A 21059-nucleotide genomic window follows, 5' to 3' on the forward strand; every position below is an offset into this window, starting at 1 on the left:
ACTGAACAGAGAAGGAAGGGTGTTTCTATCCCTTATGTGTCTGGCCTCTCGGAAAAACTGCAGAGAATTTTTAGACAACACGAAGTCCCTGTTTATTTTAAACCAGGAAACACTTTAAGACAAAAACTAGTTCACCCAAAGGACAAGTTGCCGACTCAAAAACAGAGCAATGTAGTTTATTCGATCCAATGCAGTGAAGAAAGTTGTAAAGAACGTTACATAGGTGAGACGAAACAGCCTCTACACAAGAGGCTTTATCAGCACAGAAGAAATACTAGTTCAGGACCACAGAGCGCCGTGCATCTCCATCTTGAAGCCTCTAATCACTCGTTTGAAGACGGTGAGGTGAAGGTTTTAAGCAGGGAGAAAAGATGGTTTGAAAGAGGAGTCAAGGAAGCTATTTTTGTTAAAAAAGAAAGACCTTCTTTAAACAGGAATGGAGGGCTAAGATTCAATCTCCTGGTATCTATAATGGTATACTGAACCCCTGGAAAGGTAGAGGACCAGGACCAGGGCATTTAGATGCTAATCAGGTACTCAGGGTGGTTGAGCCAGGGTCTCACAAAGACAAAGAGGATTCTAATAGCCCATTAAAATTCTGAATAGGCTAGCTCGGTAGATACAAGGGGGGAGTTTCTGTTGAAACAAACAACTCTTTCTACTTCAGGAAGGCTCCGCCCAATGGGCGGGACTTACCACAGAACAGTATAAATATCGGAGTTCTCGATCTAAATTCTTTTATTGACAATGACTCTTGGATGAGAATCGAAACGTCTATTTTTTCGAACTGAGTCCAGATGACTACAACTGAAGCTTTTTCTACTATGGAACACACCTGGACGAATGAGGGATTACACCAACATATACAATTGAAAGACTTTTTCCCCCCCACAAATACATAACAATAATTAAATTTTTGTATCGAATTACCCAAGGTCTTACTTCTTTTTTTTTAGGATTTTGCTGGAGATTTATGGTTCTGATAAAGAGTTAAACGCTCAAATGTGGACGTTGATGCCTGTCAATCAAATCCCTTTAGTCTTTTTTTAAATAAAATAAATCAACCTGGGATTAATCTTTCATGTGGAGGTCAACCAGTTCCCTCAGGGTGCCACACGTGTCCGCCCATATCAATTACATGAGAACATATTCTGCTGCAGGTGGGACAGAAACACTGAACTAAATGGAATCATCTTTATGTAGCAGTTCTGAACCAATATCTCAGGACTTCAGCTGGTCATGGGTGTTTCTCATGGACAATAGGCCACACATCCAAGTTAGACTTCAGATTGAGGGAGGGCAGCAAATACAGTACACATCTACAATTTAAAATGACTTCAGAGACAAATCAGAGATTTCTTTGTTAACGCATGATTAACCTTTAAAATTCAACCACATTTTCCATTTGATTTTTGGGGCAAATTGAATATTTCTGAAATTCTCTCCCAATCATATTATTAACTTCTTTATTATTATTATTATTATTATTATTAACTTATTAACTCTAAATACCAAATTATTTATCAAAAAAGACAAATTATACATATAAATAAATATATACTTATATATATTTATATGTATTGTTTGCCTTTTTTGATAAATAATAGATGAAATGCAGAGGTGGGAAGTACTCCTTTACATTTACTCAATTACTTGTACTTGAGAACTTGTACTTTTCAAACAGCATACCAGTGTAACAGTACTCTTACTCGAGGAAAGAGTTTTGTACCTAGTCCCACTGTGAGTAAGTCTAAGTGACTAAAGCTTTCTGTTGACAATATGAAGTCATGAACATTTGGGTTTCTTGCACCGCTGATTTAGTTATTTTAATGTTTCTGGTTTATTCTTTGAGAATACCAGATTTTATTACTTTTTTGTCCTTCCAAATACATTCACTTTTTAAAATCAATTAATTTTAAAATCTTATTTTTACACCTAGTGTTGCCAGGTGGTCGCCATGTGCAGCCGGCTGCACTGTCCTGAGTTTGAATCCCGACTCAGACGCTTTGCTGCATGCCCTCCCTTCTCTCTCATTCCCATTTCGCTGTCCTGTCTAATAAAGCCTACAGGGCAAAACATTCCTTAAACAAAAAGTACACCCAGTCACTTTTACTTGAGTAGTAGTTTCCAAGTACCGGTACTTGTTTTCTCTTGAGTAATTTCTCTTGGACCACGTTGAAGTACGTTGAACTTGTAGTAATAATCATTTGAAGCTAAGTTATTCCACACGAGTTCACTTGTGTTCACAATGTGCTTTGGCTGCAACACAGTTTAGTGACTTTGTATTGTTAAAATGTATTTCAATTGTTGGTAAATTCAAATAAATAATGATTATTTCATCAATCAAGAAGGAAAGTGTTGTTTATAGCTATCACCAATTGCAGAAACAATATATTTCACAAAAGAAAAATGAGTATGCCTTTAACTATTCTTTGTGCATTACCACAGACTCTCCACCAGAGGGAAGCACACACTGTAGTGCGAGTGGATGAAACTTGGATCAGTGCAGAGCAGTTCAAGGACAAAGCATTCACTTAGAGGACAATAAACGGAAACGTAGAATTGAATGGGCACAGAACTTTCTGTCGTTTTGTCAAACGTTCAGTTGAATATATTCTGTCCATATTTGTCATATTTGACATTTAAATTATTTTTCACCCATATGTAATGCCAGGCAAGGATTATGTGTACTTTCACTGATGTGGCAATTAATCTGGTCACAGAGCCTTTGTATAAAACAGTTTGATGTTATCTGAATGTCTTTGTTTTCTGCTCCATCCATCCCCCTTTTATCTGAATTTAGCAATAAGATATAAGTAAGGAAATCAGCAGCGCCACAGAGTTAGGTCCTGCTCCTCGGCCAGCTGGTGAGTAGGATATTTTTATGCACAGAGGAAGTTGCACTTAGTTGAATATTTCAGAGGATAAAACACTGACACAGTTTCTCAGCTGTGTTCTGCCTCTATTTATAGCAAATATTGTTCCCCAAAACTAAATGTGGTTAACATCTGCTTCTGGCTAGCAGCTTGTGTGACATCAGCAGACTTTGGACTGGAGTCATTGTTCCATATAATGACTTAACTTCTCCAGGATGGACCACATTTAAAAACCAGGTATGAAACAATAATTATTTTATTATTTATGTTAAAGTACTGTGTCTCCAACATTAGGAAACCATAGTCAAGGATGCTTTGACCTTGACTATGGCTTCCTAATGCTGATTGTTTTCCAGTTCCAGTTGCCTGCCGTTGCATTAAAAATCATGTACAAATACAACTATATACAATATAACTGGTTTTCTCATTCTGGACTGGAAAACAATCAACATTAGCTTAACTACAGGTAGAATATAGTAGTTTCCATCTCCATCTCAGTGAGTTTGTAGTAACTGTAACCTAAACATTTCACAAGCTCAACTGGCAACAAAACGTACCTGTTTTTTTTTACAGTTTTGCATGTATTTTCTCATTTCGCTTAACATTTGTATAACGTCACGCACCTTTTTCTTTTCTTTCTTTCCTTTTTTTTTTTTTTTTAACTGCGATTGTCCCTATAAATGTTGTATCACGAAGTGGTCTTATCACATTGCCAATGCAAAAGAATCCTAATCCCTTAATAAATATAAATAGAGATTTAGGAGCTTCCAGGGAATAACGATGGCTGCACACACATAGCACATGCTGTTTATCCTGTTTGTTCTTACACGCACATTTTACATCTCTGCAACTGTTACATAAATCCATTGATTTACACAGATGCCCCTTGTTATGAGATGTCGTGTGTTCGAAGCCCTATTTTCACATTGTCTGAATGGATTATTTGTGATCCAATTTAATTTCTTGTTCACCTGTTGTTACCACTGCTGTGTTAACAGGAATGTTGGTGCTTCCATTTATAATTGCATCGAGAAAAAAGGGAGGAAAAATCCCTCACAAACTGTTTTAGCTGTTTTACTCGAATTAGATACATGTGAGAATAATGAGAGAAAAATAATAGAAAAATAGTGTTGTAAATGAGACGGGACTTCTGCAAGAGCTTGGGTGATTGCTGCATATTTATTTTGGGTTTCATTATTACTCTGCAGCCTGCACTATCTTTAATACAATGTTTGTGTAAGCCTGTAGTGTTCAAAATGGGCAGATTTATATCAGCAACACTTATTTGTCCGATTTGCAATAAAATAGGACAAAAACAAACTGTAGGCCTATGTATTACTATACATAGGTCAAATCATTAATTTCGTACCACAGCAAGTCCTCAGTCATTTTAATTCAGTTTAAATAGTGAAACATGTTATGGAAAAAGGTTAGTGTTTCATAAACTAGGACTGAAATTCAAACATCACCTGTGCAGATTCTTCAACATGGGCTACAGTAACGTAAGATACATTTGCATAGGCCAGGCCAAGGTCATTGCACACTTGAATGTGTGTAGGCTATACTGTGTTGGCCTTCCCAATAAACAGCATGACAAACTCTTTATATTCATCATTAGACAGGTCTCCTCCTCCCCTGTGTTCATTTACAGTGCATTGTCCTCATAGCATTGTCCTCATGCAGAGCCTTAAACTATTGTAATCTTTGCTTATGACGTTGTCCCGGTCCAAGGTGAACAAGTTGAAATATGATCTCACTTTGTCGTCTTTTCTATCGATGAACAAGAGCTTGCTAAACGTCTACTCTACATTGAGTTTTGGTGAGTAAACCGCCCCACAGCCACATGCGCTCTCAAGGACACAGTCAGGCCAATTTATTAACGGTTTCATTCTTCAATAATTATGAATGTGTGACGTACAAAAACAGACTAACGCACATTAGACACGTTTGTTCCAGGGACAGTGCATATTAACATTTATGTAAATATGCCAGAATTAGCCTGTCCAGCTTGTCCATGACAGCTGTAACCGTCATCCTTAGAACGGGGGAATAATAAAAGCAACAGTAAAATAAAAGTTGAATACAAATGTGTTTCTTATGTTAAGTGTCATGGGATCTACAAATAAAGCCTAATACAACCATTTGTATTTTACCACATTAGTCTGAAGCAAACACAGCCTGTTTTGACAGAAATTCTACGTCTTAAATTGTGGATAATATTTAACACAATTAATCAGTTCCTGGCCTTTTGCATTATGGTGTTCAAATCCTTCCGTGAAAACTCCCGGCTGCTGTCATATGCCATCTGTCTGCTCTCAGTCCAGATTTGTGAAGAGTGGCACTGACTGTTGTCCCTCCACAAAAAATCCCCTGTAGCAGCCAAGGAAAACTCCATAGCTCAGTTACATGGGCCCTTGAATCTCTGTCACCTCCCGTTGTTACGCCTCTTGATTTGTGCTTATGTACAACGCCTTTTTTCTCATGGGGCGACAGGGGGTGTTTTGTCTTAATGTTGTCTTTATACAAAAATACCATGAAGCAGCAGATGCACAAGACAGACTGAGCAGTCATAAAGTTGTGCGATGTGGTAAACAAGGAGGCTGCTTCCTAACTCAAGGCTCTGTCTTTGAGTAGCCTACAATATTATGTTCTTCAGACAGCCAAGACTGTTTTATGTTCTTATTCAATACACTTACAATTACAGTTCAAATTGAAAAGGGCTCGACGCGATTGATAAATGTTGCGTAACAGATTTGACAAATGGCCCTAATTTGAGCTGTGTGTCAAAAGGTGTCATCGAGCCGACACACGTCTGAGTGCAGCCTTGCTCCTGCCACAGACAAATTAAATGCAGATGTCGTTAATAAACATTAGTCTCACCTTTGGATAAAGACAAATTAGCAGTGAAAATGTGTCAATGTTTTTGGATTATACTGTCGGTGCTTCATAGGGTTCAGAAATATGCAGTGTAGCAGCATTTCAAGTGCATAAGGACTCAACAAGGTCTCAATATTTGAAAGCTTTGGTGCACATTAGTACTAATGGGGGCTGTGAGCAATATTTCTGTGTCTGGGAGAATGGAGTGAAGTTGTTAAAACTCATGTTACACTAATAGACAATCTTTAGCCCCAGTAGCTCATAGCATTCCCCTTTTCACCAAGATGAATGACTTGCACAGGTTATTCTAGTTTCATTACTAATATCAGGATGTCACAATATACAATGTTGAACCTCCACCTTAACGTGGTGGAAGGGATTGAGCACCCGAATTATCCCAGGAGCAATGTTGTTGGGGGACTCTGCTATGTTGTGGGCCTGTGGACCCACCACCTGCAGGAGGATCCGTAAGGGGCTGGTACAGAGAGATCTGGGCGGCACTCGATGGCAAAGGCCTTGACGACCAGATCTCAGGACACAGTAACTCTGGGGACATGGAACGTCACCTCGCTGAGGGGAAAGCGCCTGAGCTTGTGCAGGAGGTTGAGCGGCACCGACTAGATATAGTCGGCCTCACGGACACGGAGTTCGGGCTCTGGAACCCATCTCCTCGAGAGGGGCTGGACACTCCACTTCTCTGGTGTTGCCCGCGGGGAGAGGCTGCTGTGGGCTTGCCCCTTGTTATGAGATGTCGTGTGTTCGAAGCCCTATTTTCACATTGTCTGGATAGATTATTTGTGATCCTATAATTTCTTAAACTGGCCTCACAGCTCAGCTCACCCTAGTAAGGTCGCGTTCCTTCGCCTTCGGGTTGGGGACAGGTCTCTCACTGTTGTGTCGGCTTACAGGCTGAACAGCAGTGCAGGGTACAGAATGTTCTTGGAGTTCATGAGAGGGGTACTGGACAGTGCACCGACTGGTTCATTGTTCTACTGGGGGACTTCAGCGCCCACGTGGGCAATGACACCTGGAGAGGGATGATCGGGAAGAACGGCTTCCCCGATCTGAACCCGAGCGGTGTTCAGTTATTGGACTTCTGTGCTAGCCACGGATTGTCCATAACGAACACCATGTTCAAGCACAAGGGTGTCCATCAGTGCACATGGCACCAGGACACCCTAGGCCGGAGGTCAATGATCGACTTTGTTGTCGTGTCATCAGACCTCCGGCCGCGTGTCTTGGACACTCGGGTGAAGAGAGGGGCAGAGCTGTCAACCGATCACCACCTGGTTGGATCCGCTACAAAGGGATCACACTCCTCAGCCTCCCCAGCAAGGTCTATTCCAGGGTCCACAGGATCTCCTCTCTGCTGTTTGCAGACGATGTTGTCCTGATGGCTCCATCAAACCCGGACCTGCAACATGCACTGGGACGGTTTGCAGCCGAGTGTGAAGCAGCTGGGATGAGAATCAGCACCTCCAAATCCGAGGCCACGGTTGTCCAAGTGGGTGGGGAGTGTTACCCCCGTGACCCGGCCCCGGATAAGGGGAAGAAGATGGATGGGTAGTGTTTTTATGCTTATTCACAATTCACAAACTTTGAAATCCATAATTTGCTTTCTGTCAAGTCTAAGGGATTACAAACTTTCTGAATGAAAATGTAATGATATTGACACACAAACGACTAGACAAAAAAACTGTTGCTGCTTGCGATTCTCACAATTTTAGTTTTTTTAGTTCTTATGATTATATTGTGACATGATGAATTGCAATTATCGATATCGACAGAATAATGTGGACAGCCCTAGTGACAATCCAGTAGACTTATCAATCGCTATATTTGAATAGAAACAATAAAAGACAAATTGTAATTTGTGCCAAAGCCGGGGACATGTGGCATCAAGAACAACCCAAAATAAACACTTTAGAATGAACACTTTTTCCTTGGTGGAGAATGATAATATGTATGTTTCTACTTCTGAGATGCTCAAATCACAATGCTTCCCCTTTTTAGATACATTTATTTGCGCACAGACGGGAGAGATCAGAGGAAAGCATGAATGAGCTCAAGAGGAGTTATTTCCATCTGGATTTGAACCCTCAACCACACCAAGCAGGGTGGACTTTACAGTTTTTATATTTTTCTCATCAGAGGTCTGTCTGTAAATTGGGGGGCTCTGAGCACTTTGCAAGTGACAGAAGCACCAGTGAAGGCACTGCAGATCCGCTCACAGATGGTACACTTCGGCTGCCTGCTGACAAGACACACACGTTACACAAGAATAACACCGTTGGCCTGGTCTGTAAACATGCTGACCTGGGAGAATTAACCATATTACATTCCGGTTGTGCCTCTGACAATCTGCTAATCTGGAGAGATCACAAGGTTCTTTTAAAACGTCATTGTAACGTTTGTTTATGCGGAACATGCGTTTCAGTTTGTTCAGTTTTGCTTTTTTTGTCTTTCTAGTAGTGATGCCCAGATTATTTGGTTAATCGATAATCATGAAAAAATGTAAATAAATGGAAGAAAATTCAATTTATTCTTGTAACGCTCAAAATCACAACAGCAGTTGCCTCGAGGGGCCTGAATAAATAAATGATAATTGAGAGCAAAAAGCAGCAAAATTCAATCTTCTTCCACATCAATCTAACTTCATCATATGAAAGAGTGTTGATCTATTAGACCCTGTCAATGAAATTTAATCACGATTTTTACCGTTGTTGATCAGAGTGATGATAATGTTTCTCCTAACAGTAATTTTAAGTCTACAATTTGATATTGTGACATACTTTCTACAGATTCCCCCCCTCCCCCAGATTGACGGATTGACTGTTTTGTCTGCATTTCCATAAATGAGGATGGTTTGGGTTAGGGGTTAGTTCATGTAAATGTGTGGCAAACTTTGGTAGAAGTGATAATTGCTGTCCTGGTGTTCACTCTGACTTTGGACGTGAGGGTCTGCAGGGACTTTGTGAACAGGCTCCTTCTAAATTGACCTTATTGACTCCATCGCTATCTCTTTCTCGTGGCAGAGTGCTTTTGGCAGATCTCATTAAGGCGAGACATTGCATCTCAAAGAGGCTTATAGTGGGGCTCCCAAAGGCATTGCATCTCTTTAGCAACATCTTCAAGTTCTGGTTCAATCAGAAATTTTAAGGATGTGCTTCTTCTTCAGCAGACAGGGTGTGAGTCAAAGAGTACAATAAAGAAAGACCCTCAAACAGACACAGTTTGAAGTATTTTTGAAATACTAATTACTAACATACTAATTACCTATCGTGGAAGGTATCTTAGCAATTGTCTCGATAAACTGGGAGTTTTATTGGAAAAACTGTTTGTCGTTACAGGGCTGTACAAAGGTTTGAATTGAATCAGATGCATATGTATGAATAAACGAAGACACAGAAATACACAATTGACCAACTCCAGTGGATGTTTTTTTTTTATCAGGCTTTATCAGACAGGAAAGGGCAGTGTGAAATGGAGATGAAAGAGAAGGGAGGACATGCAGTTGGGATTTGAACTCACGGCTGCACTTGGAGCAGCACAGGATTTTATTTTTAAATTGCTGTGAGAATCCTGATGGAGCCACCCTCATCATCATGTACCACGAGTCTTTCCAGTTTATTTTTCTTTAAACCAAAAATACAACTTTTTCAAGACTTTTGCACAATACTGGATTGTTTTTGTATTTTCCATAGTACACATTTTCCTTTCCTCATAGCGTACAGTAAATACACAAGTGCAGGCTTCTCTTGTAGATCTAGTGACAGAAGCTGACACAGTGCTCCGCCGAGTACGAGGCAGCAGAGGCTCAGACAGAAAAGGGCCAGTTTAAAGTGTCACTGAAACAAACAACAAAGCGTCAAACAACTGAATATTCTTTGCCATATCACAAAATATTGAAACTATGTATGAACCTCACAGCGGTGCACTGTACTGCACTGACAAGTCCAGTTTCCCTCCTGTAAATACATGATCGTAGTAGAACACTTACAGACTTTTATAGTATTTTACCTCTTGTTCTTGTCTTTTTATCGCTGAGTACGTAAAGTAGCTTCCTATCATCATCGCTGCAAGGGCAAATTATTGTGGACCAAGACAATAGACAGTTTAGGTCAAGTTTAGACAAAAAAGTGTCACATTCCAATATTGATTACTGGATATATTTATGTCTTAGTTGCGATTAATGTGCTAGCTCCTGTTAAACCCTTTGATTTGCTCCATTTCTACCTTAAATTGTTTGCACTTTGACAAAAGGGCGTCATGTATTTTACAAAATCATTATTGCTCCACTCTCGCGTCCGTCTGTAGGAGTCAGATCCCCCTTCTCTGGAACATCGTCCCTCGCCCCAACAGACATTGCTTAATCCGTTTTTCACTGTCGCCCTCTGAGGCAACCGTTGTTGTGATTTTGGGCGTTACAAAAATAACTTGAATTGAATTGAAATAGGTGTTTTGGTCTGTTGAGAACCTTTGCAAATGTTGGTTAAATAGTATAACCACACATGTATTATAGATAGCTTTCTCCTACAATGAAATTACATCTGAGGTCTCAGTAAAAGAACCATCTTTGAATTATGAAATTTGTAGATTTCCTCCAAATATTTGTTTCTGCAAAAATTTTTTTGCAGGCTTCCTGACAGAAGCCTTTGGGCGACTGGAGCGTTGACAGCGTGAGGTGTGACTGTGAGACGGAGCCTTAGTCAGTGAGGGCCCTCTGGCTTCAGGTGAATGAGCTTACAAAGACGCACACAGTATGCAAGGGGACTAGCGGATCTCTAGGAACAGTTTATCTTAGAAAACCCTGCCTATTACTGAGTGGGGAAGACGGCATTGAGGTTTGGTGAACCTCTTAGCCTCCATCAAAGGCAAATACTTGTGAGGATTAAAGGGCTCATTTCATTAAATTGAGCTTGTTGTTCACTAGTCAAAACAACAGTTTTGTTTAATGTATACTTGAAGTAAGTTTACATGCTGAGGCTGTTACAATGCGGTAAAAGAGACTGGAGACTTGATGAAGAATTCTCCCACCAGTGTTAACCCAAGAGGTTTTCAACAAGAATCATATGATTTTCAGTATTCTGGTGTATTTTTGATTAATATTATTAGCAACTCATTGCTCAGTTTATTATGAGGCCCTCCACAGTCCCCAAATGTCCCCGCTCCGCCCCTGCTCCAGCATTATCCTCAATCCAAATAAGATTGAGGCTCTAGAATGCATTACAGGCTGCAAGCTTATATTGCATTTACCTTTACATTTATGAAAACATGATTTTAGGGGCTGCCCAGTGGTGGAGTACCCTAGTTAAAGCATCAGCACACGTATGTCAAGTGCAGGCGGCCGCAGTGTCGTGAGTTTGAATCCCGACTCCGACAATGTACTGTATGTCCTCCCATCTCTCTCATCCCCCATTTCACATGCACCTTTCCTCTCTAATAAAGGACGTCCCATAAACATGAATTAGACATTTGTAAGAAGCGCACGCCGCAGTGTCAGCTTGACACATGGCACGTCATTCTCTCGTTTTCACGGTTCCTAATTGAATAAAAGATAATGACTGTTTTGCTCCTTGTGGCTCTTAGAATACGTATGTGAAAACATAAAATGTTCCCAGCTGTGCCCCTGATCTGCCTGCATCTGTTTAAACTGTTGCTTGTAGCTGCCCCTGCACATCTCAGAGGAGACACTTACCATAGTAAGAGTGGAACTAAAATTAAATTACGAACCGTAATTGATAAAGAACAAAAAACAGAGTACCGGTAGGCCTACTGAAGGATCACCATTTAATTACAAAAGGAACAGTGCGCTTCTGCACAAACAGCCTATTTTGTCATTCAGTCCAAACTGCCTGGTCAGGCTGGTGCCTTTTGGAGCACTTGATTCACTGCACGTTATGTGTGTAATGGGAGCGGCGGCACTGCAGGGTTCGGGTGACAGGAACCTAGAGTTTTCACAAAGGTTGGATTTTGTATGGATTCCCTTCTCGCTCCCTTTTTCTTTTTTCTTTTTTTATGATTTTGTGCCCTTAGGCTTTATTGACAGGAATGTAGTGTGAAATGGGGGATGAGATAGAAGTAAGTAAGTGCAGTCAGAGAACGGTGATAGGAATTATAACATGGTTAAAAACATTGGTTGTGCATATTATTCCCTTTTATATAAACGGACAAGTTCTGATTTATGTTATTCGTTGTTCTGTTTTGGATTTCCTAAACTTAGTTTGACTGGAACAGAGCATCTTTCCTATTGGAAGAACAACAAGGTCACACTTCCTGGTCTCAAGTATTGCCTTAACTCAAGTATTCTTATTTAAAGCTGTGATGTAAGCCCCACTGGTACATGAGGGCTGACATGAATTGACAAAGGTTTAATTTTTTAGCCCAAAGTGCATGCATTTTGAGAGTTTTAAACTACGTGGTGGCAGCCCTTTCTAAGACATATGTCAGCTTGTTTGAAATGGGGATCAGGGATAGTTGCGGTGTGTGCACTGAGGTGAAAGAAAAGTGTAGAGAAGAGATGGAATCCAAAAGAGCAGTGCAAAAATAAAGCCTTTTGTAAGCACTTTCCTCTCAACAAACAAATGACCTACAAATGGCATCCACAGAACCTTATAACTTCGAACTTCACTTCTCATGGTATTTCACTAAAGAAATACCATGTTAAAGGGTCTCTCCACTTGTGACAGTGGTATATGGATAGGCACAATTTACTGTAAAGGGCGTCTAACTCTAAAGGATAAAATTGTCGTCTGAGACGACCATCTGAGACGGAGCTCCCATCCTGAGTCTCTGCACCCAGCTTCATCGCTCTCCCATCCTCTTCACCATTTATTATCTCAATAAAGAATATTTTGCATATCTTGTTGTGGCGTGGTCCATGCTAGTGAAGATTCTTTGGTTGATTGATAATCATGATTTTACAGGTCTCAAAATGACTAGGACTAAAGTATTTTGAAGCAAAAATATTCAATTAAAGTGCTTTTAAATGTCACGTGAATGTTATTTTAGCATTCAGAAAGTTTTATTTCATAAAACTATTAACATAATAGAGAATAAGGTGAATGAAAAATAATTTTCTTGATGTTGGATCCTGTTGGCAAAAATTGAAAATCATCATCAAATCATAATGTTTCTTCTTCTCACAATAATCATAACGATAAAATGTGCTACTGTGACATCTCTGTTTATTTGTTGACACAGTGACAAAGAGAGTTTAGCTATTTATCAATGCTTTGCTCAAACCTTTGCTGTTTATAACCGTGTGCTCGGAAAAGACATAGAAGCAGCTTTATGAAATCACAGTCTAATGCTCTGCTACTCTGATGGCATTCAGTCAATTACTATTACTAATTTACTTGAAAAAAATAAATACATGTGATTCATCTATATTATATATACTGTTTGCGTTCATTTAACATGAGGTGTTTTTCCATGGTTGTTCCTGACTGGACACCATGAAGTCTGCCTGTGTGGTTTGTGTGTTGATTCACTGTCACACTGGTTGGTTTATTCTGAACTTGGAGGTCAAGTTTGATCGGGTGTGGACACTGGACACGTCTGTCTGACTCAAACCATGGAGTCAAAACGCCATGGTTTTTATACTGATAGAAATTCAACAGATGTTCAAAGTTCCAAAACACTCTTTCCAACAAACATTTCTGCCGGCTCGGGTACAATCACAATAGTTCTGGTATGAATGCAGTTTGTCTTAAAATAGCAATGTAGTATTTTTCATTTATTGTGGTTATGTTTTGTGTGACTCGGTGTTCCTGTACTGTTTTCTCTATTTTATTATGTCTCAAGTTTTATTGGTGTTAGGCTCAAAAAGACAATACTTTCCCAGAGGTGCACCTGCATACTGCATTTACATGGCAAACAATCTTTTGTAATTAACTCAAAGTTTCCAGCAAGGTTTCCAGTTCTAAGGTTGATCGAGGTTACACTGCCAATATTGACAATAAACCTGACCACGAGCGTAATCATTCAGCTTTTGTTGCTGTGCGTATCGTTCTTGCTGACTGTGCTAACGCCCAACATTGTTAACATCATAGTCATCCAGCAGGTGGAGAGCATCATTATTCTGTGTCTAAATCGGCAGCAAGAAGGGAACTCTGATGAGGATGGAATAGACTTGAAACAAACACATGAACTTCACTATTTAGTTCAAAATGGAGTTTATGGTGAAATGCAGTTTGCACAATTCAAAATGCATCTATGAGATTATTTATGTCGTTTTTCTCTGTCGTGGAGGTAATACATATAATATTTCTCTGTAGGATAAACGTGACTCAGGGTAAATCTGAGACTGCACAAAACATGACTGACAAAAATACTTAATGAATCCATGCTATGCTTTTGTTCTGGCACAAGGATATTCAATGACACATGATACTTTTTGACCTAAAGTGACTTCCTTCTAGAGACGGGTCCATCCAGATTGGTGCATAGCTATTAAAAGTATATCTAAAAAGCATTTAACACAATCCAAACAATTTTTCTGACCCTAATGGCACTCAAAAGACTAGTTCTTGCAAAACAACTATTATTATAGGGAATTGTGGATTTAAATGTAAAAAGCGAAATTAAACACATTATTTACTTCCAAATTTTAAGATAGTTGTCCCATAAAACCTTATGATCTTTTTCAAAATAATGAGTTGACTTTTACAAAGACACCATTGGCTGAGTAAGCCACTACACGACTAAAGGCCTATACAGCCCTATAACAGTGATTAAGTCTATGTACTAGGATTGACATGGATTGTTCAGATTAGCAGAGTGGTTCACTTTATGCTAACTTCAAAACTTCCATAAAAGAGGTTTTGCCAAATGTCTTTGGTTGATTACAGTCCTAAACTGTAGGTTGCTTGTTTTGTCCTGCATTAATGTGTTAAACCGTCATATACTGGGATATTTTCTCATCGCGTTTTATCAAACAGTGCAAATTTCTTTCTTTAAAAAATGATTATTATTTTTTTAAAGAAAGAAGATTTACCAACCTGAAAGCTTTATATGACAGGACAGTTGCGTGAAATGGAAAGACAGCGGTAGAGACATTCAGCAAACAGTTGAGGCCGGGAAACGCCCACACGTTTAACGCCTTAAACTATGTGTGTTGTTACAATGCTAACATTTCACGCTTAATCATGATACTAAGGAAAAGGCTTGATCACAATGATAACACTTTTTAGACTTTGGACATTCATATTTAGGCATGATTATCAGTTATCGGATATCAGTGACATCGTTGATATCGGAAGGTTTCCCCTGATATTGTTCTAGGTCAGATATTGAAGGTTTAGCCAATATTTGCACCAATATTTTTGATGCAGCTGCCCAGTCTATGAGTGCTCAAGTGTCGTCCCCAGTTCATCCTCAGAGCATCAGATTCACCTTTTATACTAAACTAGACTAAACTGTAAAAATAGAAATAGGAGACCAGTTAGGCTTGATTACACGATCGTGCTAGAAATGTTTTTCTTTATCCCAGATAAATAAAAGTAAAAATATATGTTTGTGGTCTTATTATTGGTATGTGCAAATATTATTTATTGGCCAAACATAATATCGGACCATCCGTTGTATTTTCCACACAAAATAGTGTGTATAATATCACCATATGTCCTCATATTAGCGCTACAGATAAAAATATATTGAAACTTTTCAAAGAAATATACTTTTTTTTTTCAGTACATAGACAGTTTCTTTTCTCCAATGGTTATGTTGTTTCATACTAGTTCCATCCATAGGAATTTGCATTTTGATTTTTTTTCTATTAATTATTATTATTTTTTTTACATAGGAGTGAGTAGTGAATTTGATTAAAAACGCCCTATTAGGACTTACCTGCAGCATAAATCGCACAGTACCTTCTTTATCTCCGTTGCGAGCTTCTACATTCATAAACTATTCCCTCCCAAGTCTGACTCTCTGACACCAGGCTCAGCGGAGAATGGCCCTTCACACAGAATAGCTAACACAGCTCACAAGAAGAAATCCTTGTCTTGTCATTTCTCCCAGGTTTAGTCTCACTTTTGTCTTTGATGTTCACTATATCCGCTCTAATGCAGCATTCATGTCTCTTTATCCACTGTGTACCTGCCCTGACTCAGCAATAGAACACTTCCCTGTGCGAGTCTGGAGGGCATCACAGAGACTGACGGTAGCCTACAACTTTGTAGACGTTTTGCTGAGGCTCCGAACAACCTTCTGCCTTATACTTGAAAGTTGGGCTGTACAAGGGAAGGAAAATTTCATGCAACGAAAATGTAACTACGCCTTGCACAGTTTTTTACATTGGTCAGAGGCACACAGTGTTAAATGTCGTTTTTTAATTGATGGCCCTACGCTGTTTGTTTTGGTTGGAAATAAATGATTAAATATAAATAAGATATATTAACCCAAACAGCCTAGTGTGAAATAATAATGATTCCCTTAGTTAGAGGTGGGCAATATGTCAACATTTAGTTACTAGTAGTATGAATGTTGTTTTGAAGCTATGCACGAATCGAATATCAAGTCTATCGTTTGTAGTAAAAATGCTGCAAAAAAGACGATTAAAGATAAAACATTTAAGAAGTTATGTTCTAAATCTTCAAATAAAGGTAACGGTATAAGGTGCAATATCTGTGATTCATTTTACAGACATTTCAAATTTGTCTTATGATTAAAACTCAACTAATACATTTAAAGACATATTTTTAACCCCCAAAAAAGTCAGTCTTTGGATATTCCATAATGACTCAAAAGTGTCACATTTAACTTGAACACCTGGACGCCGCTAGTAGAAATATTCCTTGGACTGATCAGACCTGGTAATCGTGTTGTGAGCAGCGGTTTGGATGCATTGCCTCAGCAACTCTGTCATTTCCATTTCCGCTGTCGATGAAGCCCTGAAGAAACTGACTTCCTTGTCTCCTTCTTTTGCAGGAGAAGGCCCTTACCACAGCCCACGGGAACCCAAAACCTTGCTTCTATTTAAAATGCTTTTGAGATAATTTCCCCTCATTATTCTCTTAAAAAACGTCCTACTTATACTTCTTTAATATGATTTTTAAAGGGTGTGATCTTCTTTACTCTTACACATTGTGCCAGAAGGAGATTATTTTGATCATATTCCCCATACTAAATGTTATTATCTCTTTGAAACAATTTGCATTTTGTCACATGACTGTAATTATATGTATTATATAATACTAGTGTCGCTATTTGAATATCAAACTAAATTTTGATATTAAGGAAAATATTTGGTAACAATTCCGATTTGATACTAGACCAATTTGGATTCCGGAAATGTATTTTTAGACAATAGAATGTCATTTTCAAAACAAAATCATCTTTATTTATCTGTGTCTTGTACTAGTTCTGATATAGATCAAGACAATTCTGAAACTATTAAGGGAATGTCCAATTTAGTCCCATATATGATTTCTTTCTGTGATGATTCTTGCTTAATTGAGTGTCTAGTTTTATTTCTAGTTTTACTATCGATAAGAATAAAACAATCATATTTATATGAAAGCTAGCTTTAGGGCTATATCACAATTCAATGACTATATTTAAATCTCCAAATAATCATCTGGACTTCTGCAGTTTTAAATTCAAAATGATATATTAGTTTTTAATTAGTTCCAGCCACATTGTTTTTGGTGCAAATTTTGTGGTGAAAAGTTTGCAAATATAAAGAAAACAACAACAAAAGCATTTTTTCAACTATACTACAATAAAATATTTTAGCCAGGTGGTTCCCAAACTTTGCAAGTATCACTAGATCTAAACCCAATCTAAAACATTTGTGTCAGTGAATGGAAAGAAACAGATGCAAGAAACCAAATAACTATAATTTTCATATTTACTGCTAGGTTTACAACCAGAGTAATAAAATGTTCATTGGGAATAGTCATAAATCTTTTTATAATTCATTGTAACTCCAAAGAAAAATAATTTCTACAAAAAATATGTAAATTATGTAATATAATATGTATAGTGTTTTGATAATCTTTTCAGTCTCTTTTTAGATTTTCGATAAATTCATCTGCTTCCTGAATACTGTGTGAAGATTAAATCTCGTTAAGTGTGGCAACAATCACTCATTCTTATAACATCCATAATAGTGAGTAAATTTTAATAATTGTAACCCCCGACTATATAATGTATAATCTCTGCTGTTGGTGGGCACATAGATACATTTACTTAAGAATATGTAAAACTGCAGCAAAAAGAGAATGAAATGAAACCATGTCCCACTTCTCAGAGAAGAAATAAAACTTAAGTAATAGAATATATTGTATGCCTCAGCAGCAAGTTTAATAGACCTCGCCTTTAAGACTTATCGCAACAAGCTGGTTACTGATTGGCCAGCCATTAAGAGCAGTCTAACTCAAACAGTCCCTAACTCAAAGAAAACAACAGAAATGTCCTGGTGGTTAAAACAGCCATTCCCTTTGAAGTGAACAGTGGTGCAGGAGGTGTTCAGTTTATGCTTTTTGGTTTGATGTACGTTGCTCCAGCGCTGACATAAAGGGAACAGTGGTTGGCATGGTTTCTTCCCCTTGGTCTGCATCTGTTGTTGTTGAGGTCACTGCCCTGTTAGTTTTCGTCACACCTGAGCACACACTCGGTGTGATAACAGTCTTGTGAGGTCTTTGTACGTGTGTGTCCAAAAAAGCATCTTGGGCTAAGTTACTGACGTGGCTGTGCGCTTAGTGCTGCAGTGCATTCTCAGGAAGGGCCGCCGAGACCCTCGTCCCCCGTCTCAAATACACTATACACAGACATACTGGTGTTTGGGGCTCAGTGGGGGCTTAACGTGGCCAGCAGGTGAGTTAGCAGAGTGCAGAGCAACAGCAGGGCTGTGGAGAGGTGTAGTGAAGATGCACTGTTACAGTCTTTGCCCGCCTCACAGCGGGACTGTTGGCACAGCACACCTTTAAACTCTGGAGGACATATGCACTTCTGGTTCTGGTAGCATGTTCCTCCATTCTGGCAAAGAAGCATTTCCTCGTCACAGACGTCAGCTGTAGAAAAAAAACAGGGTCATCCATCCATCCATCCATTTTCTACCGCTTGTTCCCTTTCGGGGTCGCGGGTGACTGGAGCCTATCCCAGTGACTTCGGGCCTTAGGTGGGGTACACCCTGGACAGTGGCCAACTTGTCGCAGGACAAAACAGGGTCAGTGAATTTAAAAATATCTTTTGTAGTTTAATGAGCTATTGTGTTCTTATTTGTTATTTGTGGGTCAGGTCAAAGCAGAAACTGATAAATTAAGACCACTTCAGTGAAAACTGAATCAGGCCTTACTTTGTATTGTGCGTCCTTTTCCTGTTTTTATTTAGCTTTGGCCTTTAGATTTGAGCTGAAAACATTGTTCCAGCCAAAAAAAAGAAAAAAAGAAGCACTGGGTGTATGATATTAACTTAATGATTAGATAAACAAATTACATCATTAGAGTGCTATAAAAAGCATTAGGGAGACACAGAGTGGCATAGATACTTGACCTAGATGCTGTGGGAAAGAATAGCGAAGCCAGCTCTGATGACAGGAAATAATTACACCCAGTCGACACAGCAGATAATTGGCTATACTGTTGGATGCAGTCGTTACGCTTAAAACCCACAATTCTACAAACCTATATTACGACATAAATCAGGCAGATGTTTGGGTGTTAAGTATATGTGGAGGTGGCAGGGCCTGGGAGAGAAAGGTGAGTCTGTGTAATGGGGTTAAGGCATGACAGGGTCATCAATTAAAGCCACAGCTGATGCGGCTAATGAGCTACATGATACATGTCCCCTGGAGTAAAGAAAACACACGTGGAAGAACAAGCTGGGCCTAACGTGCACTCACAAAGGTCCTCGTCCGCCACAGCCACTGCCTGCACTGTACTTACAGTAACAGTCTCGTTTCTAGTTGTACTTACGGTAACAGTCTCGTTTCTAGTTGTACTTAAGGTAACAGTCTCGTTTCCAGGTGTACTTACGGTAACAGTCTCGTTTCCAGTTGTACTTACGGTAACAGTCTCGTTTCTAGTTGTACTTACGGTAACAGTCTCGTTTCTAGTTGTACTTACGGTAACAGTCTCGTTTCCAGGTGTACTTACGGTAACAGTCTCGTTTCCAGGTGTACTTAGGGTAACAGTCTCGTTTCTAGTTGTACTTACGGTAACAGTCTCGTTTCCAGGTGTACTTACGGTAACAGTCTCGTTTCCAGGTGTACTTACGGTAACAGTCTCGTTTCCAGGTGTACTTACGGTAACAGTCTCGTTTCCAGGTGTACTTACGGTAACAGCCTTGTTTCCAGTAGTATCCGGCCACACACTCGTCACACTTGGCCCCTATGGCTCCCTCTTTACACTGACAGAAGCCTGTGCCGTTACACCGGTCGTGGACCGAGCCCATCTGGTTACAGTTACACTCTAAGGAAGAGAATATTGTTGTGTGAGAAGACTTTTTTAAGAATAAGACCAAGAGTTCAGACTTACAAAAAATAATTCAGGACTGTTAATTTCAGGGGCGCCTCCAAGGGGAGGCCTGAAATTTGATAGGCATTCTGTTCTTTCTCACACTTAGAATAAAATAATTCACAAAATAATAACAAAAATAATTTAATTAAACTATATCATGATGGTTTATTTTGTAAAAAATATACTCTATACTCTAACTATCCAAATGTATCTGCTTACACTAGACAAATAAACAACTAAAAGGTGTGAATGGAGCCATTTCTGTGTAATTATGAGCTTAATGACTGGATCATTCTCAGACATATAACCATGCATCCCTTTTGCATATGCATGTCACAGTGAAAACAATGCCATCTTTGATAATCAGAGCTGGTTCACCACATGATATCTTTTACTGTCAGTATTTTTAATAGTATGTTCAATTACTACAATTACCAAAATGACCATGACTTGTTGACTTGCACCAAATTACTGAAAATGTGAATTGTTTTATTAAAATTTTCTAGGGAAGGACACCCTTGGCCAGTCCTGTTTCAAAATCCTTGAGGCGCTAATTCATATTTGAAGACTTCACAATTGTCAACATATGCATACATTGTATGATTAATAAATTAATTACATACATATAGAAACATGTGAAGTTTTATAACTCATTGATAATAGGCACTCAGGAAACATGTAAATCTAGTGGTTTTGATGAATAACACTATACTCCATATAAATATGTCGTTAAGTGGCATCACTGTAGCTTCATCTGGGTCATCTAATCAATTAATCAGTTAAGGTTTGCAAAATAATCATTAGTTTCAGCCCTAATCTGCATTTGTGTTGATTATTTTCC

General features: G+C 39.0%; 1 protein-coding gene across 4 annotated transcripts in view; it reads right to left on the minus strand.

Annotated features, from left to right (window-relative positions):
- Nucleotides 1-17762: 17762 nt before the first annotated feature.
- Nucleotides 17763-21059, minus strand: part of ntng2b (netrin g2b) — a 69571-nt gene continuing 66274 nt past the window's right edge. For all 4 annotated transcript variants that reach the window (XM_072454599.1, XM_072454601.1, XM_072454602.1 and 1 more), the window contains 2 exons: nt 20036-20170; nt 17763-18772 (listed from right to left, as the gene is read on the minus strand). In XM_072454599.1, the coding sequence (XP_072310700.1) occupies nt 18549-18772; nt 20036-20170 (359 nt within the window). In that variant the 3' untranslated portion in view covers nt 17763-18548. The remainder of the gene's footprint in view (nt 18773-20035; nt 20171-21059) is intronic.

This window comes from Eucyclogobius newberryi, unplaced genomic scaffold, assembly GCF_026437365.1.
Source record: "Eucyclogobius newberryi isolate DKJ021-1_F unplaced genomic scaffold, fEucNew1.0.hap1 SCAF_2, whole genome shotgun sequence".
Classification (NCBI taxonomy): Eukaryota; Metazoa; Chordata; class Actinopteri; order Gobiiformes; family Gobiidae; genus Eucyclogobius; species Eucyclogobius newberryi.